Source organism: Poecilia reticulata, chromosome 11, assembly GCF_904066995.2.
Source record: "Poecilia reticulata chromosome 11, P_reticulata-male-v2, whole genome shotgun sequence".
Taxonomy (NCBI): Eukaryota; Metazoa; Chordata; class Actinopteri; order Cyprinodontiformes; family Poeciliidae; genus Poecilia; species Poecilia reticulata.
In genome coordinates this window covers 22,410,648-22,424,316 of record NC_088840.1, presented here as the reverse complement: position 1 = coordinate 22,424,316, position 13,669 = coordinate 22,410,648, and the positions used below count along the sequence as shown (strand labels likewise).

At 37.6% G+C, this 13,669-nt stretch overlaps 1 protein-coding gene across 1 annotated transcript in view; it reads left to right on the top strand.

Moving 5' to 3' along the window:
• Positions 1-13,669, top strand: part of npr1a (natriuretic peptide receptor 1a) — a 45,561-nt gene that overhangs the window by 1,263 nt on the left and 30,629 nt on the right. Inside the window, exons 2-3 of the mRNA XM_008422285.3 lie at positions 4,659-5,403; positions 12,843-12,987. Of these exons, the coding sequence (XP_008420507.1) occupies positions 4,692-5,403; positions 12,843-12,987 (857 nt within the window). The 5' untranslated portion in view covers positions 4,659-4,691. The remainder of the gene's footprint in view (positions 1-4,658; positions 5,404-12,842; positions 12,988-13,669) is intronic.

Below are 13,669 nucleotides of genomic sequence, written 5' to 3'. Positions count from 1 at the left end.
TAGGAATCTCGCTAAAAGTGAAATAATCAATAATCAAAAATCAATATTCATGAATTATTAACTTAAGACAAACTGCTGATTCTTGCTGAAAAGTTACTTGTAAGTTTGTTTTGTTGTATTTCCAGTGTACTAAATCATTTACACTAGAAACTGGACCAGAACTCCTCTGTAATATTCTGTATTTTTGCAGTGTGGCCTCCTGTTGGTTCTCTCTGGGTACTCCTGCTTCCTCCCACGGTCCACAGACATGAGTGTTAATTTATGACTGACTGTGAGTGAATGTGAGTGTTCCTGCATGTATCTCTGAGCCTCTCAGTCATAACTATGTTTGAGTTTATGAAACGAATTGTCACAGCTGAATTTAACACACATTGAATTTAATTTTATTTCAAAACATTAATTCTGGATTAATCCATAAATTTACTGAACACACAGTTGAAAAATATCTCATAAAACTAAAGAAAATAAAAAGTGTCAGTTTATGGTGGTTGCAGATATCATTAATTACAGATTACTGCATTTATTACTGTGTGGTAATAATATACTGCTGATATGCTGGTATGTTTTTAAGGGCATGTGTAATATTTACATTCTTCCACTTAGAGCTCTTGATAATTTTACCCACTTCCATTATAAAAACTGATTATTATCTCAAACAAAATGTTGAAAGAGAAAAAAAAACAAGCACAGTGAAGCTAAAAATGCAGCTGAAATTTTATTTTTGGGACTGTTTGGTATTAATGTATAAAACAACTCCAGTCCAAGACAAAAATAGTTTTATTTAAGTCTCCAACTCAAATTTCATCTCATAAAGTAACGATGTATGCGGTGAGTTTTTCAGTCAGAGAAATGTCAGAGAGCCATAACGGAAGGAGCTAACAAACCGGCACCCTGTGGAGGGAAATAAAAGCTCTCTGTGGTTTGCCCCGTCTCCCTGTGATTCATCACGTCAATCACTGGTAATGTGGAAAAACCGATATTTTAACAGAATTCAGACAAATATGATTTCTGCTCTGGATCAGACCAGCTTTGTGACTCTGATGTGTGCTGGCTAGTAAGTCTGTGAATCCTCAGGTACGATGCATTTTAGGGTGAATTCACACCAGCCCTGTTTAATCCGCTTAAAACAAACTCTAGTCTGTTTGCCTTGAAAGTCTGGTTCGTTTGGAGAATACGTAACGGATCAAAAAAGTGAAACCTAGGAGTTTGGTTCGAATGCATACACAATGCATACACTGCAAATCTTACCGAGTGTTTTTGGTCTAGTTTCCTGTGCATATATCCTATCACACTTCAAATGAGACAAATCAAACTTAAAAGTAACTTTTCGACAAGATATAGGAGCTTGTTTTAAGTAAATGATTCCTTAATATTGATGAAAAAGTTCCAGTTCTATTGGCAGATAATGTTTTGTTATAAGTTAAATAATCTGCCAGTGGAACTAGTATCCACTGTGTGAATAATTCCTTAATTAGTATTAAGGAATTAATATTGCTTAATATTAATCAATATTAATATTGCTTAATATTAATATTATATATATATATATATATATATATATATATATATATATATATATATATATATATATATATATATATATATATATTCATATTCCAATATTGGAATATATTAATTCTTGGTAGGATTTTGTGTTTTTACGGCAAGCGGACTGAAGACCGCTCCAAATGCAGGAAGTGGACTACAACACAGGGAATTCTGGGTAAACACAACCAACACAAACTCTTGTGCTTGGCTTTGGTTGTAGAAATGACTCGTGGTCTTTCAGCAACAACCAAAGAGAAATCCTCCAAGCGTTAAAAACTGATGTCAATCCATTTTTGTTTACGTTTTGTGTAGAAGGAAGTTGCGCTCATGTCTTCCTCAGAGGTTTCCTTGTCATTTCCTTCAGTGGTTCTTGGTGCAGCGCCACTACAGGCGAGGAGGGGAAGGGGTTTTTCAATAGTTTGGATCGTTTGACACAGTGGAGGGAGAAAGCAGATGAAAATGTAACAATGTTGCAACTTTGGTCCCCAAACAAACAGTTTAGTGGACTATCAGGAAGGAAAAGACTCCTAAATACCAAAAATGTTGGAACTAAGTTGACTATTCCTGATTTTAAAATAATTCTTTGACAAACTGGATTTAAAAACTGGTGATGGAGTCAATTTTGGCTCCATTTGAGCCCCGTATACAGATATGGATGAGTTTCTCTAGATCTTGTTGGGATATTAGTCGTTTAATCCTGGAAATGTTCTTCAGGTGACAGAAGACCAACTTTGTAATCGTCTTTAAGTGGCTCTGAAGGTTCAGGTCCATCACTACGTCCAGATTACAAAGATCTCATCTTCTTAACGTGATTTTTAATCTCACTCATTTGAGGTCACAATTAGAGCTTCTGTAAATGAAAAGCAACTTCTTTCTCTCTTTTTGAAGTTTCTCCTAGCAGACGTTGATGCTGCCATTTCCTTCCTCGTTAATTTGATCTGACGATGAAGATGCATAAAGATGAATCAGAACAACAGGCTCAGCTGTGTCCTGTTTGATCTGCTGCGACTGCTGAGTCTCTGCTGCTGTTTCGCAAGACTTATATAAGTCTGAAGGCTTGCATGAGAACAATGGCGCTCACACACATCTACCGCAGCACAAACACACACGCATATTTATTGCTTTGGTGTTCCTTCTGATAAAGAAATGAGATGTGTAATTAATTATCCTCAGTGTTTAAGTTCCCCCAGTGAAGATGCTCTTTGCGTTGGTTTCTGTGGTTCATCATCACCTATTAAAAATGTTCTGAATCACATCATGACCTGAAACGCACCGGCAGCCTCAGTGAGTCACAGATGAAACTGTGAAAGATTAAAAAAAAACCTTCTGTAAATGTTTTCATGTAGTATTCGTTGCTCAGGTTTACTGCGTTTCACTCTGATGTCCGTCTGAACGGTTCACAGAGCGGCGCATCAGATCTTCACTGTCTCTGTTCGTCGGAAAGCGTTTACTCATTACTCGAACGGTAAACAGGCTGGGCTCCTTCTGTTTAACTTGCAATTAGCTCATAACAGCTCAGTTGCACACATTACTTCCATATATGTGGACCCTCAAGCACACATGGGGCCCACATGGTGCTAATGGGTAACAGTTTATGGATCCCACATGGAAACGCTGGCTGAGGTTTCACATGCCGCAACAGTTCCTCAAGAGGATCCATTAGTTTTGAGATGTTCTTTTCATTCATAAAAGAGGATGAATCACTCTGGATTTAATTTAACAGGAAAAGGAAAGTTTCCTAATTTGATCTACGGAGAGTTTAGCTGGTTTAGGTTTCGCCTGACAGCCTGTTTAACACTAAAACAAGTTTATTTACTAAAAACTCAGTCAGCAGGCAGACAAAAATATTCACACCCTTTCTTTTTATTGGGATTTTGTGTAATAGATCAACACAAATGCTTTGTTCACACAGCAGCTGAACGCAACTTTTTCACGGCAGTCTGAACTATTCTGATCTGTTCCACGTCCACATGTTGTACCAAATCAGAAACGAATTAATGCATCACCTATTAAAGGGTTTCTGAATCACTTCCTGACCTGAAACACATTTTTTAACGTCATTAATGTGAGACGTTCTGCACCAAAAAAAAACCCAGACGCATTAAATCAGCAAGTAAACAAGCTGCTGTTATTTTAGGGCTACAACTAAAGATTATTTTAGTAATTGATTATTCTGACGACTAATTGATTAATCAAATGAAAAAAAATCTCACGCTGCTGATTTTTTACAATATTAGTAATACATAAAACATAAAAATAAACAAACAATTTAATAAAATAAACATTTTATTGCTTAAAATTGCAGTAACAGCAGTGCTTTAGTGAACTCTTATTTGTAGCAAACGTTGCATCTGCAGCTTAAAAATATGATAAACTTTTCTGCTTGACTTAACATCAGTACAGTTTAAGGCTAATCTGCTAGCAATTTCTTGGGATTAACCGAAGAATAACTGGATACCCAGTTTAATTTAATAAGAGCTTTTGTTTTGTTTTTTTATTACAGATTTTGACCCAGGTGAAGCAGGTGTTTGCAGATGAAGTTTTTTTTGTGTTTCATATATTTATTGAAAGGTTTTTGTTACAAATACACAAATGTACCAAAATTCCCAATGAGAAAAAGCAAATAGTAGTAATAATAATGAATAAAAACCCAATTCCATAATAATTCCAAGTCCTCACTGTCATTTAAATAAAGCAGAACAATATATATTGGTATATAATACCAGTGTAACCAGTATAACTAAAAACCATCTGATCTTCAACCAGTGTTGAGGGTTGATTTAAAAAAAAAAAAGACAAGATTTCCAAGTCAAGCAAAATTTTCACGCCATTTTTTTCCTCCAGTTTTAGAAGTTTTTCCAAAATTATTATGTTAAATACAAAATATTTATATTTTTAAAACAGTTTGGACTTTATTTTTTTCAGAAAATGAATTTGTTTTTAGCATCTGTATGCGCTAGTTGACAATGAATCGATTACTACAATTGTTAATTATTTAAATTAATCATTTCCCACAGTAACTCAAAACAGATCATTTTAAGTTGCTGTAAATTATCAGAATGTTTCTCCACAGCGTTGATGTTTATCAAAGTGTTTTCTTTTCCCTGCAGACTGTCTGTCAGGCGACCAAACTCCTCTTCGTCATGCTGCCTCGGCTCTGCCTCCTGCTCCTCCTCTTTCTTCCCCTCATCCAATCAGACGACTGCGTCTTCGCCTCTGGCAACGCGACTGATGGCCGCCAGACGGTCACCATCGCAGCTATCTTGCCAAAGACCAACACAGAGTATCCCTGGTCGTGGCTCCGGGTAGCGCCGGCCCTCTACCAGGCCATCTCACGGGTGAACTGTGACCCCTGGCTGCTCCCGGGCCTGAAGCTGCATCTGGTCAACGGCAACTCTGAGAACACCGACGGCTACTGCTCCGACTCCATGGCGCCTCTGGTGGCCGTCGACCTGAAATTAGCCCACGATCCCTGGGCTTTCATCGGGCCTGGATGCGAATTCTCTTCCTCGCCGGTCGCTCGCTTCACCACCCACTGGGATGTTCCCATGGTGACCGCCGGCGCTCGCGCCACAGGCTTTAAGTTTTATGCGGCAGTCACCAACACGGGCCCGACTCACGCAAAGCTGGGCGAGTTCAGCTTGAAGTTCCAGCAGGAGTTTGATTGGATGCGGCACGTCATGCTGGTCTACACTGACAACAACAAGGACAGCAACTACGACAGGCCGTACTACTTCACCGTGGAGGGCGTGTACGAAATGCTGAGGGACCAGAACATCACCGCCTACGACTACTCGCTGGAGACCGACATCAACTACAAGCTGGCGGTGCAAAAGATCAGAGACAACGGCAGAGGTCAGCTTCCTTTCCCCTCTCTTCCTGCTTTATCTCCAGTGATCAGTCGAAGGCATCTGAACTTTGACCCTACAGCTGCTTTCACTGTTTGCTCGAGTCTTGGAGCTGCCTCTTCATTTCTCCACTTCATTTCATTTATTGATTTGCTGTCTTGGAGATCCACAGTTATGACCGAGTGCAGAATTCATCATTGATTTCTATACAGTGCCTATAAAAAGTAGGACGTCTCAACCGTTTATTGCTTTTACAAATTAATTCTACCAATTATTTTGAAGATTAATCGATTAATTGGATGAAAAGATTCACTAAAATTCTTCTGATTTCTCATTTATCCACTTAAGCCTGTTTTGCACAAGATTATAAATACCTTAAAGGGGATGTATTACGCAAAATTCACAATTTGCACATTTTTGTACTTCCTTTTGGGTTTCTGCTGCTTGAAAAAAAGACTAAGCGCTTAAAAAAGCACCAACTTGTGTTTTGGCAGTTAATTAATGTTTTTTGGTGTCTGGAAATAAGACATTTCAAAAATCAGGTGAATAGCGTCACAAATCAGCAGGCACTGCACTTGACCTAGTAACCCCAGGAAAACCCAACCTGTTACCTAGCAACCACAGCGGAACACTGCCCGTCACCTAGCAACCCAGTTGTCAGTTGGTGCCATGTGTTCTACGGCTTCTATTTAAGTTGACTTTGAAGTTCATCCCTCAGAAGAAATTATTTAAATACAAGGTAGTTTTTAAGTTTATTTTCTGTCATTTGTCTTTTTTTATTTTATTATTATTAAAAAGTGAGGGAAAAAAAGCCTAGTTTCCAGTGCAAAATAACTACATTTGAAATAAGACAAAACTCACAGCTATCTTTTCTTTTTTTCCCCAAGCTTTAGGAGCTTTTTGAGAAAAAATAATCCTTAAAAATTGGTAAAACAGTTTCACTGGCAGACGTTTTTCACTTATAACATGAAATTTCTTTCCATATTACAATTCAAATAATCTGCCAGTGGAACTAGTACTTTTTAAAATCAATATTAAAGAATTATTGACTTAAAACAAATTCCTGCATCTTGTGAAAAAGTTACTTGTAAGTTAGTTTTGTCTTTTTTCAAAGGTACTTGGTTCAGATTTTGAGATCTTGCAGACTTGAATGTGATTGAGATGCTGTTTTACGTCATTTGAGTTAAACTCTGGTAAAAATGCCAATATTTGTCCAGTTGATGGCAGTCTATTCACACAGCACAGGGTTGGTTTGAAAAACTTTTTTCACTTAATAAATTCAATCAGATGCTGGGATAAAAATTAAGCTGTATGTCCTTCTAGCTTTCCGTAGCTCTTCCCTTCTTCTTTATGGCCCGTCATCCGTCGTGTTTGGATGATCAATCGAGGTCCAACACTTCAGCTGCTCTGACTTCCCTGTTTTGATTCCTCTTCACTCCCATGCGTTCTTTCCCGTTTCTTTCCTCATCCTCCCTCGTTTTAGAGCTCTCTGCCTCCCTTGATGTTGTTAAATGAAGGTTAATTATTGCTTGATTTTTCTACGTACTGGTTAATGACTGACCTCGGTTTTATATCTTTGTCTCCAATTGAGTTTGTGTGCTTTTTTTGTTTTGTTTTACATCCTACATTTATTGGCAGTCATTTCGGTTTAGGGCCTCGGGAGTGACGACATTCCTGCATCGTAAGGACATTCCTGCATCGTCAGGACAGCCTGGTCCTCTGTGTGGGGCTTCAGCTTAGAAACAGAATCAGTTGAGTGCTTTTTGCCCCCCTCGGTTGGAAAGACTAACGTGAGTGCATTTGTTGCACACACCTGTAAGTAATCTGCCCCTTTGGTTCTTTTTTTGCTTATTTAATGTGAAACATGCCGCTGCCGTCACGGAGTGAAGTAACTGCGCAAGTTAAGGTATCACATATAACCGCACGCCTTGACTATAAAGACTTATTCCAACTTGAAACCTGATCATCTGATTCCTGCTAAATCAGAGAGCAGATACGCTTCGTTTCCTTTGTTTTTATCGGGGTTGGACTTTTCAGCATCAAATGTTTTTGTCCTTGAAATTCTTTGATAATCGTCCAAATATTCCTGGATACACAAAGCAGATGATCTGTTCCCAGGACGGCTAGACGTGGCAGAGAAAAGCCATAAGAGACCCCAAAAACATCTGGAAGATGAGCAAATTGAACTACAATTCACTATGGTGCAGCATGGTGGTGGCAGCATTAGGCTGTGGTGGTCCATCTACAGAAAATACAAACCAATCCTGGGGAAAAACAGGATTGGTTGCAGAAGAGTTGAGTTTGGCAGAGATCTACCTACAGCGAAAGGATGGAACACATTTATGTATTAGAGCGGTCTAGTCAAAGCCAGATAATAAAAAATAAAATAACTATATGTGACAGAACCTGGAAACCTCAGTTTTATTTGTAAAAGTCAAACATGTCTTTCTATTGCTACCTAACAATTATGTGCTGTGTTGTTAAATACAGCAACATTCCTTTGCTGCAGTTCCATGAGCTCCCAGCTCTTTTTTCCACAATATAAAATCAGTCTTACAAATTAAATTTCAACACATTTCTGAATAACCGTTTGTTTTCATTCTGCGGCGATTGAAATAAAGCTAAATACTGAAAGTTCCCTTTACTGTACCATCCTAAAAACTTCTATCCCATATTGTAGGTTATTAATGTATGTAAATAATAATTTCTTTGTAAGTTATTTTTTGTAATCAGAAGTTGCATTATTAAGATACATGCACAATTATACATTTCTTAATTTGTTTGTTGCCTAGTGTCGCTAAAAAGCTTCAAACTCAAAATTAGAAATAGCTCTTTGAACTTTGGTCACATGTTGTCTATTTTAATATATAATATGTAGAAAAGACTAGCAAACAAAATTATTTGCTTTATTTCAGAATATACTCAGTTTTATCAGAGTTTAGCAGGAAAATTTGATGCGGTCGACACATTTCACACTGGCTTCCATGAATCACTTGTAGTTCACATTTCGACCACTAGGTGGACACCAGAGGGCGTCTAGTAGCATTTTTAGTATGATAGGCACAAAATCCCAACAACATTTGTAGCATTTATTCTCCTGTTGGTCATATTCATTAAGCTAATTATCTGATATTTCTACGACTATGTCTGCTTTGTTACTTAATCAGTAAAGAAATCAAGCAATGAGTTTTAAGGAGTAAAATATACTACAGATGCTTCTTTTCCCAACTTTGTAATCTTTTCCAAATAAAACTGAAATTTCTTAGGTAAACAAGATCTCTGCTAGTTGGTCTTGTGTTTTGTCAGGTTTCGTGTGAACAATAGCAGCCCTGTTTTTAAAAGTCATGTGGTGTTTAGGAAACACCTTGGTCCATTAACTTGTCGTGTTGTGAAGGTGTTGGTGTGAAACAACCTGGCCGTTTTCCCGCTAAATCTAATAACTGGTCGTGCCACTTTTGGCAGCGACGTCTGCCGTTATGTGTTGGTGATGACTGTAATGAGTTTTTCACATCACTGTGGAGGAACTTTGGGCCACTGAATTATTTTTATGCCTGAAGAGTCTCTTTAATACCACAGCGTCGCTTTCCAGTTGAAAACGTTTGACTTTTGAAAATAAGAAATTTCCAAGTTTTCTTTCTAGGTGTTTTCTGAGATTAGTCTCAACATTTTCAAGATTTTAATGGAAATTTCCTTTTTTTTTCTAGCTACAATACGTAGTTGTGTATAACCCTTTACACACTGATACACTGTAAAAACACAAAATCTTACAAAGTATTTTTGATTTAGTGCAAATTTCTCAGTATACTTGAAGAGAGACAAAAGTAACTTTAACGGGCTGCGCTTGGCTGGGGTTGCTAGGTAACGGTGCCATGTCGGTTGTGAAAAAAGTGAAAAAAATCTGCCAGTGGATCTAGTACTTTTTACCAATATTACATAATTATTTACTTTAAACAAGCTCCTTTATCTTGCTTAAAAGTTACTTGTAGTTTTGTTGAATTTGAAGATATTTGAGGTGAAAATGAGACCAAAAAAACATAGTAAGATTTTGTGGCTTTGCAGTGGTGATGATTTCATAATCTGTTCTTTAATTTTCACTAGCACAAAGCTTGGTGTGTTACATTTTGTGACTTAATTTAAAGCATTTTCCCCATAAATCTGCTGCTGTTTGTGTGGATTTCATAAAGTTTCTGCATAGATAACCTGTTCAGGTGTCAGTGACGTCAGTGTTGGTAAGCCTCAGGTTTGGACCCCAGCAGGTCCGAGGCGTACCCGGTGCAGTTTGGTGTTTGGGATGACATCATCACGGGCCCGGTCGGTTAACTGCTCCTCTCTGTAAGCGACACCAGCTGCTGCCCCCGGCAACGCTGGCCGTCCTCAAAGTAATCACCCCTCGGTGTGTGTCTGCGCGCTTGGCAGACATAATTCATGCAAATCTGTTTACACAGCCAGATTATGGGGAAGTGTCTGCAGTTTCACGTATCGTATATCAAAACGTGTTAAAGTTAAGACGTTTATGGTCCGGCTGAGGTTGAGGAAAGGGTTAGGCGAGCGGTTGCTATGGGAACAACTGGAGAAAGTTTTCTGAAATAGGTGTCAGTTGGATTAATGTCCTCTGAAGTCATGGAAACAGAGAACATGTGTTTGTGTGTCAGTGAAAAGTTTCTGCTCTGCCTTTTTTTCTTTTTTTTTTTTTTTTGTTTTAGAGTTTTATTAAAAACAGTTTATGAAAAACAAACATGGTGGAACTTTCTGGGTTTCACATGTGAAAGTCGCTGCCCGCAGTTATTGGGTCCACCTCGGGGGACCCAGCGGCGCGGGCCGGGGAGGGACATTTTTCTTTCTGTGGAGGCCTTTGAGTGACACTGGGGAGGCTGGTATTTTCAGTCTGCTCCAGATTTAAACAGAATGTGGTTCGACTGGAGGGTGCAGGAAGGATGCTTTCACTTGTTCTCATGCAACTTTAATATTTTATTATCTGGTGAAAAACAACCTAGAGTATGGTGCTAATGTTTTTAACCATTCCAGATCTTTCTTTCAAAGAGTCAGACTTTATTCTAGTGGCATAAAGGCGACCCATTGTGCTTCTTTGAACAGGTTAGGATAGATCTATAGACTCTATAAAACATGTTCATTACATCTTTTGCACAAAATCTTAGATAATGAGATTTTAGTTCTGCCTGGTTTGAGCTGTTTTAGGGCGTCCTGTCACTTTAAATCCAAATAAGCTGATGCAGGCCACGCCCCCCAACTCAATGTTTACACTCACACGTGAAAATGACTACAAACAGATGAGAAATTATATAACCATTCATCTTTGAAAGCAGAAGTAGAGCCTCCTGCACAACCAACAAGGTTGCAGCATGTGATTTCTGAATGGTAAGTCAGCAATAAAACTCTTGTCTTTTCCAGCAGCAATTATGCAGCGCATAAGATGGTGAAACCAGCTGACCAAACATGCTGCAGCTCCGTTTGGGTTGCTAGGTGACAGGGCTGGGGTTGCTAGGTAACGGTTGCTAGTCACATTCCATGTTGCCCATGGAATGTGGCTTTGAAACTGCTCTTTTTCCAGACACCAAAAAACATTAACTATCACCAAAAAAATGTCTGGGCGTTTCTTTATAAGCGCTCGAGCTGCTTTTAGTAGCAGTAGGGACACAAATGTAAGTACAAAAACATGCAAAATTATAAATTTGCAGAATATATCCCATTTAAGCAACAGTTTTTTCTTTAGCTCTAATGCTATGACAACATAAATTGGACAATATGCTTAAAAAAAAAATTAGGAAAGCAGAAACATGGAGGACAAAAGAACAAGAATCTGGCCCAAGAACATGTCATATTCCCAAGTCTGCATCCTGTTGCTGAACAAACTGAGATTATCTGTGAAAATATTCAGACTAGCTTCTCTCAACATGTATTCGATTTCGGTTTATCTGTTGTCTCGAGGGTTGAGTTGACACCTTTGCCGAAGTATTGTTCATAACGATCCCTAACGAGTGTGTCCTGTCTAGCCGCTGAGCTCGTTAGAGGGGGTTCTTTGATTATTGCCATGGAAACGGAGAGCTGAGGTCACGAGCCCTGAGCCGTGCCTGGTTCACAATCTGCTGGAGTCCAACTGGACCCTGAAGGGCTCTGAGAACGGCACAATGACGTTAGACGAGTGCAATGTGAGAAAACGACCAAACGAGATCAGAGCGGCTTCAGAGTGGAAGAAAACAGCAAAATCACCACAAAGATAGAGAGAGAGAGAGTCACATTTAACGTATGAAGACAACCTCTTCCAAAACCAAAAGGAGTTAAAGTGGCTGTGGCAAATAAAAGTCACATTAAGGAGATAAACAAAAACCCAAATCAAAAGACACAAAAGGACAGAAAGTTGAGTCAAAACCAGCTTCAAGGATTCAGCAACAAGTAAATGCAGACAGTTTAACGTTGAAGATGATTAAAAGAAACAAAACACTGCAAAAACACAAAATCCTACCAAGTATTACTGGTCTGTTTGTAGTGCAGAGATCTTAGTACACTTAAAATAAGACAAAACAGGTAACTTTTACCAAAATATAGGAGTTTGCTTTGCATAAATAATTCATTAAAATTGATTCTTTAAAAACTTCTAGTTTTAAAGATTTATTATTTATTATTTCAGACATTTTTCCCATGTTATAAAGGAGTATAGGATAACTTAATCAAAAGGAGGAATGTTGAGCACCTTGTGAAGTTATATTTTGCTATTTGTTTTACAAATAAGGAAATAATCTGTTAACTCATCAACATCAAATTATTATCAGTAGTAGGACTTTGAAATGATTAGCGACTGTCTGCTGCTATGACTTTCTTCTCTTTATTGGATGATGCTGTAAATGAGTGTAAAAATATATTCATAATTTTACCCCCTCATTTGAAAGTGCAAATATACTTTACTGCTGTTCTTCTTTTGTTTGCTTTTGTTTTAAATGTATTTTATTTGTTTTGTTCTTTTACTACATTCAATAAAGTCAAAATCAACTCAACTCAAATCTCGAAATATTACGCCTTTATTCTTGTAATATTACAACTATTTTGGTAAAACTACAGCTTTATTCTGGTAATATTATGTTTTTAATCTCATAATTTATTTATTTTTTTCCTTACCTGATCTTAATATTGCGTCATAATAACATGTCAGTGGATGCAGCTCTATTTTGTTAATATTAAATAATTATTTTAAAAACCAACTCCTATATCTTCCTGAAAAGTTCATTGTAAGTTAGGTTTGTCTTATTTAAAGTGTTCTAATATATTCAATAAGAACTAGACAAAATATTTGGTGAGATTTTGGGTTTTTGCAGTGAAATTCTGTTTCCAGGTTGGTTTTCCCCCATAAAGCATCAAAGTCTCTTTGCTGGTTTCTGTTTGTTTCCTTCATAATAAAAATAATCTGTTGTAATGGTTTCCTGTCTCTGGCAGTGGTGTACGTCTGCTGTCCGCGGGACATCTTACGGAACCTGATGGTCCAGTTCTGGAAGGACAGGGTGGACCTGGAGGACTTTGTCTTCCTCTTCATTGACCTTTTTGCTGAGGGTCTGAGTGGCGGACGAAACGACGTGCAGAGGTGGGTAGAAAATACTCAAGTGAGAGTAAAAATGTAACTGATCAAATTATCAGTCATTTAATATTTAAAAGTTACATAATCAGACGGACCAAAATATAAAGTTAAGTGGAAATTTTTATATTTTAAGGATGAGAATGACAATAATACATTTAATTAGCACAAAAAAATCAGGCAACAGAAATTTTTTTAAATAAGTTTCTTTCAACAAAAAACTTATGGAAATTTATCAAAAACTACTGGTTTTTGTTAAACCTGTTTGAATTTTTGGTTAAAACATCTTTGTTCCTCCTTCAATTGGTTGAAAATCCAGAAATTTTCTACCCACTAAGTCAAACTCGAGGCCCGTGGGCCAAATCTGGCCCACCACAGTTTTTTAGGTGGCCCTAGATTCTAGACTAAACACTAAGTGTGGTTAAATGTAATGTTATCAATCAAATCAATGCAGTTTTTATCTGTTTACTGCCATATTATATCAATCAGTCTCTCCAGTTTCTTGCGAATTATTGTGGAAATTCACACAAAATTAACAAATCCCTGCAGTTTTTTCTCTAATATATAATTGGGAGTTTATTATAGATTTTTTTCAAAAGTTGTCAAAAACGTTCTTACTTGTACTAAACAGCTGCTTCAGCTTTCAATGATGTCAGATTATAGTCTATGATCTATACATCAAGTAATAAAA